This window comes from Labrus bergylta, chromosome 1, assembly GCF_963930695.1.
Source record: "Labrus bergylta chromosome 1, fLabBer1.1, whole genome shotgun sequence".
Taxonomy (NCBI): domain Eukaryota; kingdom Metazoa; phylum Chordata; class Actinopteri; order Labriformes; family Labridae; genus Labrus; species Labrus bergylta.
The window spans coordinates 15897274-15908033 of NC_089195.1; the positions used below are offsets into that span (position 1 = coordinate 15897274).

The 10760-nt window shown below is 38.9% G+C and overlaps 1 protein-coding gene across 1 annotated transcript; it reads right to left on the reverse strand.

The window, feature by feature from the left end:
• Window positions 1–2041: 2041 nt before the first annotated feature.
• LOC136179231 (deoxycytidylate deaminase-like) lies at window positions 2042–9379 on the reverse strand. Its single transcript, XM_065954888.1, has 6 exons — window positions 9245–9379; window positions 8375–8456; window positions 7725–7833; window positions 5236–5352; window positions 5019–5127; window positions 2042–3894 (listed from the first exon to the last, which is right to left on the reverse strand). Exons 1-6 carry the CDS (start codon window positions 9259–9261, stop codon window positions 3861–3863), a joined length of 468 nt encoding a protein of 155 aa, XP_065810960.1. The 5' UTR covers window positions 9262–9379; the 3' UTR covers window positions 2042–3860.
• Window positions 9380–10760: the final 1381 nt, after the last annotated feature.

Below are 10760 nucleotides of genomic sequence, written 5' to 3' on the forward strand. Positions count from 1 at the left end.
AACGGGAGCTCTGAGTCTCTCTCTCCCTCTCAGTTCATTCAGTGAACAAACTGAACGAGAGCTCCGCTCTTCCTTTCAGTTCGTTCAGTGATTCACGTCGGCGCTCTCGTTCAGTTCGTTCAGTGATTCACGTCGGAGCTCTCGTTCAGTTCGTTCAGTGATTCACGTCGGAGCTCCCGTTCAGTTCGTTCAGTGATTCACGTCGGAACTCTCGTTCAGTTCGTTCAGTGATTCACGTCGGAGCGTGATTCACGTCGGAACTCTCGTTCAGTTCGTTCACTGAACGTACTGTGAACGGGAGCTTTGAGACACGAGACGGAAGAGAGGAGAGAGCAACTGAAGTTGACTCTTTTTAGTAAATGATTCAGTTCAGTTCGTTCACCCAGATGATTCGTTCGTTTTGAACGAATCGTTCATGACCGACACATCACTAGGAAAAACGAGTTGCCGGGTTGTAAAATGCACATGAACACCTGCTCAGTGCTCAAGCCGGAACAACAACTTGGTAAAGAATCCGACCTCGACCCTCTGCTGCATATCATCCCCCACTCTCACCTCCTAACATGTCCTTTCTCTCTTAAGCTGTCCTATCCACTAAACGCAAAAACTGCCCCAAAAACCACAAATAGCCTACTTTTAGCATGTGATAAAATTGGTAGGCCTAATTGTCAAATGATTATCCATTATATATTCAAAACGTTTGTTTGAGGCGTCTGGTGGTTGCGCACGCCCCATGTGTGAAGGCTGTGGTTCTCCGGCTGGTCAGCCCGGGTTTGGGCCCGGCCTGTGGCTCATTTGCCACGTGCCCCTTTGCAGCACCCGCTCTTTCTCTCTCCCCAATTTCTGACTCTACCCGTTTTCCTGTCTTTAAATAAACCTTTAAAAATGTAGGCCTATATAGGCTATTCTAAAAGTGCAGAAGCCCCGGGTGTGACAAAGAAAGCCGCAAGCAGCAAGTGTTAAACATCCGTAAAACATCAACAAGCTATTACATAATGTGTTTCTGTAAATACATCCTCTTTTATCGGATTTCATCCCATTCTCTAAAACAAGAAGTCAAGGATCAGTCATCTGGAGCATTTTGAACATGTTACCGTTCAGTATGTCAATCATTTTTCAAAAATGGAAGACAGATCAAATAGATTTTTCATTGAAAGAAAACAACCTGAACTAAATCATCCTGTTTACATGATGAAAGGAGAAACACATTTTAACAAGCTGCAGTTTAAAGAGTGAAGAATTTTATTGTTTGGAGGACTGATCTTTTTCTTTTTTTTTTCTTTTTTTTTTAACTGTAGGCCTAAATGTAATTTAATTCAAACAATATTTGTTCTTTAGAAGTTAGAATCACGTTTAGGTATTGTCCAGTTTATTAATCATAAAACACCAAAAACAAGCAGATAGATACATTTAATAAAAATACAATTTTAATATGAAATCAACAGAAAAGCGTGTGCTTAAGTTTGACGTTATTTTTTGTGATGATTTATTTAATACAAAATATTGATTGTAATTGAGTAATAAATTATATTTTGATGTTTCACTTACAAAAACTTTGACCAATGTGACTCAGATTTTTTATTTAGAAAACCTCTTCTAGGAAGATTGAGACAATAAAGTCGATATCTTTACTCTAAAGTTCTCAGAGGAGATTTAAAGGTGAGAGCAGGTGTTGACTTCAGTTCTACATTGAAGGTATTGAGGTGAACTTGTTTTCACTGTGTACCGGTAATCGGAAAACAAAGATGTTAACTTGCAGTTCATTCTGTCAATTAATAACTGAAGGTGTTGGCAGAAAAAAAAAAAAAATTAAAACAAATTTACATACAACAGAACCTTAAAGGAAAGGGAAATACAAAAGACCGGCTGTGATTTAGTGAGGGGTCATTTTGTTGTTATTGATAGATATTGAAGATATTTATTGGATATCAAAACACGTTACAAAAATGAGAATCGAACACCAGGCGGAAGACAAACCACAGATATAAGGAATATTTAAAGTAAAGAATATAAACGAAAAGAAAAAAAACAAGACACCAAATTCCATGAACACATTTTTTCATTTTATTGTTTTAGTTGCATGACTACAACAAGGACTGTCACAATATCAGATTTATAACTTCCATACAAGTCTAGTAAAAATCAAATGATATCATTATGTTTCAATACCATGGCAACTAAAATAATCATCCTCAGGCCATATATCAGATAATGTCGGGTTTTTAATGAACAAGAATTTCGGGTTAATACCCTGCACACGGTCTAAATTACACAAATACACTGACAACTATTCAGTACTGAAATGTTGACGATGTTTTTATGCTCTCCGGTCCAGTTCAGACTGACTGTTCAAGGTGGGATATTTACGCCCCTGTGATGTTTCTCCTTCATTATGAATGTTAAGGAGGTGTAATGGAGGATGAAGTGGTCCCACCTCTGTGCCGCCATTGGAGGTAGTAAAGGAGGCGATACAGGTGTGAGACAGGATCAGTGGAGCCAGAGGGGGAGAGCAGCCTGTGTGTGTGTGTCTGTTTGTATCTTTGAAATCGTTTCTTCAAACGGCAGGTGTGTGGTCTCCCCCGCTCTGGCAGAGTCGTCTAGTGTGCGCGTTCTGAGGATTATAATATTAAAAATCCCTAGAAACTGTATGTCTGTGTTTTTAAAATCAGTTAAGAATTTGAAATCGTCTAGTGTGTGGCCATCTTTAGTTGCATAAAACCAAACAATAAAACAAAAATCACATTCAGTGGAAATTAACTTTGTCACTTTTTGTGCCTTTACAGCAAGCTTAAAATCTACCCGTTTCCAAAATAAAAAGATTTACTGAAAACTTCCAGCGTTAACGTTAAAGGTCCCATAAATTAATTTCAAAGTGCCTTGTTTGAAGGAGAAAGAAAAGCAGGTGTCAGGTGTTCCCCTGTGCAGACAGACGGGAGCATGCCTATGTTCCCACATTTCATTTTTCATAAATTTGTATCAGATTTTATCCCCCTTTCTTCCAATTTGGTAGCCAATTACACCCAATCCATTATCCAGTAGCAATGGACTACGTATGGAATGTAGCTTTTAGCTAAATCTGGTGCACCCATCTCTTTGTTTATTGCAAACATTTAATGTAAGTGCACATTGTCCTTTTAAATAAACAAACTAAACTAAGTAGCACAGAGGCCTCGCATTGACTAGCTTCCAGTCAGATCAGTCGAAAGAAGCGCAGCAACTGGACGCAAACCATAGTTTGCAGTGCATCAATACCTCTGGAAAGCCGGGTTGGCATAGAGAGGGGGTGCTCCTGGGATGCTTGGAGTCACTTTCCAGCCCTCTGGAGGCGTCATAGGCTCATGGATAGAAATGTGGGAACATAAGGCCTAATTTTCAGTGAAAATTTTTTTTTTTTAGAAATGTGGGAACATAGAGCTGTGGGACCATTGGGCTGTGGGAACATAGAGCTGTGGGACCATTGGGCTGTGGGAACATAGAGCTGTGGGACCATTGGGCTGTGGGAACATAGGGCTGACCCCCTGACGGACATGAGACGATCTGATCCACAAAGATTAAAAATCAACAGCCCCCCTGTTTCCTTCACCCCTAAGTGATTTTTAAAGAAAAAAAGCAGGACATATAGACCCTCCACCACAGACCGTAAAATTATCTTGAATCAAAATATCAAAAGACACCAAAGTCGAGGTGCCCTTGAGTTTTTCTTTGGACAAAGCAGGGGGCACCTGCACCTGAAGACCTGCAGGAACGAGGCATCAAAGTCCCTTTCAGTCTCCTCCTCTTTCCCCTCTTCCTCTCCTCGTTCAGCAGCTCCCCTAAGTGGGCCGTTTCCTTTATGTCTCTTGGGTCGGTTGGCTTGACACTTAACTGTTCTCAGTCGCCTTGGGCTTGAACTTCCTGCAAGAACACACAGAGAGAAGAAAACAACACACACACACAAAGTCACACGTGGAAAAACAGAGAAGACATGCAAAAAGATGCATTGCACCCATATTTAAAATTTCTGCACACTCAATTGAATGGATGCACCGGTGTTCACCATGGACCACATGCAGGACCCATAACATCTATTTCACATTGCTGTTGCCGGTCACTGTAGCTGCACCCCCTTTAATCTCAGATGCATCCCAAGTCCTTTTGTTCTAGATCCAGGGCTACTTTACATAAATGTGACGTTTAATATAACATATTCTCAGAAAGAGTGCAGAAAAGAGTATAAAGCAGCTTCATTACGTGCAGACAAAGATCAAACAAGTAATGTAAATGTCATCACCTGCTCCCGCTCGCTGGCGGTGAATTTTCCAGAATATTTCTTGCTCATTTTAAACATCAGCTCATTGCTAAGAGGCTTGCATGACAAACTCTGGGTAAAGTCAGGGTGAATAGTTCAGCTGTTTGTTGTTCACACATACAGCTCACCTGTTTGGTGCATGTGTGAACACAGCAATAATGAATTCAGGAACATTTAAAGTGATGATGCAAAGGACAGAAGTAGCTGTTTTTAGATATGCACTCCTTTTTAAAAACTTTTTAGAGACAATACACTTACGATACAACACAAGAGACAATTACAGTGAGCACAGGCCAGAAAAGGGGTATATTCATGTTTTACTTGAGGTTAAAGATTTTACTGAGGTGCTCAAATTGGATGTTCGTGGCTATCTCAACGAACCGCAATATAGTGGCGAGGCAGTTGCTGCAACCGCCACAGACGAGTGCGTTCTGGGAGTTGGTGTCTTTCATCCACATGAGCCAAAAAGACACTTTCTGCCTTTTCTTGGTCAAGAAGGCACCCACCTTCAAAATGTATTTCACATTTCTACTACATATATGACCTAATGTCAATACAGATTCACGTTTCAACGGGTGAAGTATCCCTTTAACAAGTTGGCACAGGTGATGAAAGTTTAGAAAAGATTTGGTGCAACAAAAGAGGTCCATTACAAAGACAACATAAAAAAATAGTACTCATGTATCTGAGTGTTGTTCTTTCAGGTAAGAAAGCAGAGTAGTTGACTTACCTGAGCTTAATTCCTGCCAGCTCCAGCATCTTTCTGGAGGCTTTGAATTTTAATTCATAATTCTTCATTTCATTGGACTTTTCAGAGAGATAAATCACTTCCTTTATACCTGGACAGAGGGAGGAAACAGGACTGTAAAATTTTGTTTTACTGTGTGGTGCAATCATATTTACAGGTACTTTAAAAATAAAAAAATGTTTTTAATGTTAACACACACCTCTCTGGATGATGAGCTTGGCACACTCGTTGCAGGGAAACAGAGTCACGTACATGCTGCATCCTTTCACATCCGCACCGTTAGTGTTCATGATGGCGTTCAGCTCTGCGTGGCACACTGAGAGACACACAAAAGAAGAAGACTTTAAACTTGCTGGTAAATCATTGCAAACAAGGACACGAATAGCTCTAGCTACAGGTCTTAAATTAAAGCTTTGGAGAGAAGCAGGAACAAAGTATGGGAACATTATCTCCTGAAGAAGAAGAAAAATATGATAAAAGATTCTTTAGGAGACAGTTTTACAATGAAATCTAATACGTCAACAAAACTTAAGACCTGCAAACTCACTTTAATATGTGACTCAAATGATTTTACAGCCTTTCTCTTTCAAACAAGTGAGAACAAAGTTTAAGCAAACTGCGAGTAAGACTCAGAAATAGTTATATAATCTGTAAACTGTTTGAATTGACTTTAAAATGTGTTGTCTGAATTACTCAACAAACATAATTCGACGCGTTTAGATCTTCTGAGGGATAAAGGAGAAACAGACTTGGATGAACCAATTTCAGAAGCAGTTTGGCACAAAATAATAGTCAATTTTCTCCCCTTCTACATGTCTTAGACATGCTGTTATTCAATTCAAAATTGCACACGGTCTAGATTGGTCTAAAGCCAGGCTTTCTAAGATAAATGCAGACATAGATCCCACATGTGAGCGATGCAAGCGGGCGCCAGCCACTCTGTTACATATGTTTAGGACATGCCCAAAACTCACATTTTGGCAAACCATCTTTGAGACTTTCTCTAAGATAGGGAAAACAGTGGAACCATCTCCAGTCATTGCACTGTTTGGTGTGGCCCCAGTAGAAGCCCCTCTTAATAGATGGGAAATCAACATGCTCACCTTTTACTCTCCTAGCCAGGAGACTGGTACTATTTCAATGGAAAGACCCTATCCCACCGTTGATAATACAACATTAAAGCGTATTAACAGTTCAACATTAAAAGCTAGAATTATGTCTGGGGGGCTGTCTTCCCACAGAATATTTTTAAGCATCAAACACCTTGGCTCTGTTTACACGACAACAATTTCAGCTGAAAACTATAAAAAAAAATTGCGTTTTGGTTGATGGTTTGCAAATTTTGTTCTGATATGTTTTTTTTGTTTAAACTAAACTAGTAGTGCCTTAAATAATAAGATTTGTAACAACTGTAGGTATAATAAGCTAAAGCTTCAGCCTAAACCTTTTCCGTCAAAATGTTCTTCTTGTCTTTTCATGAATGCACATGCCTTTGAAAATTTTGTATTTCTTTTTTTATTCTTGCATTTCTATGCATTTCCTAATGGAAAACTGTATATGTTGACCGAAATAAATTACTACTACTACTACTACTACTACTACTACTGAATCAACAATGGAAGAAAGTAGTCAGAAAGTAGTCAGCTAACTACCGACAGCTGGCGCCTGTGGAAATCCCTGCTAGAATACGTCGGCATGCCAAAGCTTTTCATGAAAATGCTGAAACTAAGGCATGAGGGCATTGATTATGAAACTAAAACTATTTAAACGTAGGCTATATCGTACAAGATGTTGATGGAGAAAGAGGAAGAAAAACAGAAGACAGAGAACATTAAAGTACGCACAGAAACAAAAACAGAACATTTGATCAGAAAACCTGCTGCTTGCAGTATTGGCCTAACTCTCAGATCGACCAGTAAGATGATTGAAATCCACTGCAGTCTGCTAACACCAGGGACACCGGAAGTCTTTTTTAGTTGGGGGTGCTGAGAGAAGTAAATCTATTTGATGACGTCATACTAAGTGCGGCGCAAAATCCCATTTTATTTATAATTTTGTAAATTCAGTATCAACAGCAGCTCATACAGATTAAACAACATTTCAACAGACATCAACCCTCACACTGAAAGTTAAGGAGTGGCTTAGGACCAGTTTATAGTCCCTCTCAAGTATGGACCCACTGTTATCTAGAAATACAGGTTTTTTACATAATGAGGGAGAGAAAATGGTGATCTAATGTTTAGTAAATAAACCTTAAGTGCAGTTTTAATGAAAAGACTCCTACATTCAAAACAACAGGTGAGCAGTGGAGCTGTGCAGCGTGTCTTTAGGCTAATTGGAAGAAGTCAGAAGTTGTTCTACCTCTGAATGCATGCACATCGATCAAGAAGCTTAAAATGGCTTTGAGTTGTATCACTCTGCAGGAGGTATTAAAAAACATGCATACTGTTTAGGCTGTAGGCTACTTTGAATGCTGCCGACAGGCCAGTCTTGTGTTGCGGTGGCCGGCGACGCCCCCGGCGGCCAGCAGCCGCAGCAGCCAAGACACAAGACCGGCCTGTTGGCAGCAACCGTCTCGCCGCTATATTTATATTTTTTCGCCATTATCAGCTTTCTCCGTAGATCCTGTTAGCATAGCTTCCAAGCAATATGTCAGACAGTCAAATATTAAAATAAATCAGATCTCACCGTAGAGATGTTTATTATCTTCAGCTTCTTCATCATCACAGCCGTTTAGCATCTGGTTATGACCGATCCCCACGATCTTATTCTCCTGGTTCACTATACAGGCGCCCACCTGCACACACAACACAGGTGCAACTGTTACAGACACTTTCTAGGTTAGTCTGAAAAAGACATTGTGTGTAGTGTGTATAAACAATAGAGACTACACACTACTCACACACACAGAGCTGTAAATCACCAGTTTCATCATGATACCGTATTTCAATTCTTTGGATAACGATTACATTTTTACTGTCACACAAAGTCCACAAATAGTAATTAATAGATACAATCAATTTATCGCTCAGTCACACTACTTTAGTGAAGGGTAGAAAGCAAGGGGTTACCTTTTTTTTTTATCTGTATAGGATCTTGTATGGCGATCGTATACAGATTTTTAAAAAATCATGGGCGTTAAATAAATGTGGGTGTTCTGTCCAGGTGTAATCTATGTGGTGGGATTTACAAATTATAGAAGTATCTTTAAAATGATGATGTTGATCGATTTGATCGCTGTCAAACCAATCAGTGTATTGATCCAGATTGATGGACACACACACACACACACACACACACACACACACACACACACACACACACACACACACACACACCTGAGTATCGGGGTCTTCACTCCTCTTTGCAGCCTGTAAAGCCTCATTCATGTTCTTGGAATCCTTCAGGTAGTCGTCTCTCCTTTGGGTCAAAACAGATGTATAAAATACAAGAGGACATGAATCACACAGTCTGGATTCGTACCTTTTAATTCAGCTTGTCTGTATACCAGACAATGATTTGTGACAAAATAACCTTAAAACAGTCATCTAAAAAACAGTCATCCCATGAGAAAAAGCTTATGTGAATCATTTCCAGTAAAATCTTGTACATGTCTCCTCTCTAACAGGCACCAGGGGAGCAGCCTGCAGTTTAATTAGGTTAATATTATATAAGATATAGAATATCTGTTGCCAGCTCTCACTCTAAAATCGTACATCTTGGTGAAGAGATGTGCGCTATTACTTTTCTTACTTTTTAAACTTGATGAAAAACTTCTTTGACAAAATTTTCCAGAAATACTTGCATTTGGTTCTTATTGCTCCACCCTTTGGCTGCTTGTAATACACTTTTGGCTTTTAAGAGAAAGCTTAAGTTTAATATATAACAGAACGGCTTTGTTGATGTTTTCATTTTTTCAAATCGAAATAATTTCTAGTATCTAGTAAAACTGGTTCTAAAACATTGCATAATGAACAGTAAAAAAACAAAACGTAAAAGTTCTATTAATAGCCAGGCTTTTATTAACTTCAGTCTATGAAATGATCCTGCCTTTACTTGGGACAGGCGTCAATAAGAGACAGGACTTTGATTATTTTCTATAAAAAGTTGTGCACACCGAAGTTTAGAAAGATTATAAAATTGTAAATTTAGAGCAGAAATAATATTCAACCGTATCAAATGCTGTGCTGGTCTATGTTGGTTTTTACCCGGTTGTAAGAGCCATCCTTTTCCAGATCAAGTCAAAGAGGTGAATCGATGTTGTCCCTGCTTCTCCTGCGATGTTGCTGTGTTTGAGTCAGACACTCAGCACTGTCTCTTATATATAGGTGCTATATCACTAGGTCATCATCTAGGCTATCATCGCTAGGTCACAGCGGGCGGAGTCTCAAGCGAGTGGATGCCAATAGTTAAACTGGAACTGTGAGTATTCCAGTTTCTGAGTTTTATATCCCTGATGTTCCTAGATGCCACAGGGCTAAAATAAAAAGTATATGTAAGGCGAAAATTGTGAATAAATGTGTGTCATTGACTATTTGAAGAGCCACAGTTACCTCAATGTTTGTCAATGTTTGTCAATGGGCTTGAATTAAAATAAAGAATGCCCCCTTTAAAATGATACCAAACACACGAAAACTGTATGTTGACCGTAATAAATTACTACTACTACTGAATCAACAATGGAAGAAAGTAGTCGGCTAAGTGAGTAGAGAAGACAATAAACCCAACAATAATCCTCTTCGCTGATGTTGATTGAATTAAGTAAAAAATGTTTGGGGGAAAAAATAGCTGAAATTATTATGTAAGATTTGACACAACTATCAACAAAAATGGTCACAGTTTTACTTTGTCATTAAGCCAGCACCAGGTGTGGTTCATCTGGGTGTGTTTGTCAAACAGAAATGCTTTGTTTATTTGTTCAACGCCCTATTATTAACATTGTTCACGCAAAAGAAATCTGGGCTCTGTACAATCTGGGCAGGTTGGTAAACACTGAAAATCAGTATGTAAATTAGCAATGCCTACATCCTCCTCTGTGACATCAGCTAGACAAAACAAGTGAAGCCCATGACACACAAGGGCCCTTTTTCAAACCATCCCCTACACACTCCCCCTCCATGACGGAGTGCACTCCGTTAGAAGTCACACTCTCAGCTGAATGAAGTCCCCTTCATCAAGGTGTAGCGTAGAAATACAGCGGCAGGCTTTGGGACAAACTTCCCTCTCTCAGGTGGAAACAGGAACTGTATGTTACCCTGGTTACTCAGCGGCATCTTTCGGGAACAGCTTTTTTTTGTAGCTAATGCATTCTGTAAAAATATTTATGTAGCCTAGATTATTATTCTTCTTTAGTTATATTAGTGTAGACTTATAACAAAACTATTAGATTGAGCCTACATTGTTTATTGTAATTTATCATTTCAGTTAATTTAATGTAATTTTTAGAACAGGGTGTCCTAAATTAATGCAAAGACAAGGATAATATTGTTGAACATCAGAGCAGCAAAAAGTGTATTTTTTTGTTGTTGAATTGAGATTTCACAAAGACATCAAAAGTAGAAAAATAAGAAATAAATATTAACAGCGAAAAGTTGTCTGCAACATGATTTAATATTCTTTTGTTTTTGCAACAGTCCCTGTAAATATAAAACACTTTACAATAAATAAGCATATATTTGATCCTCAATACACATTTGAAGTTGTTAACGTCTGTATGACGATATT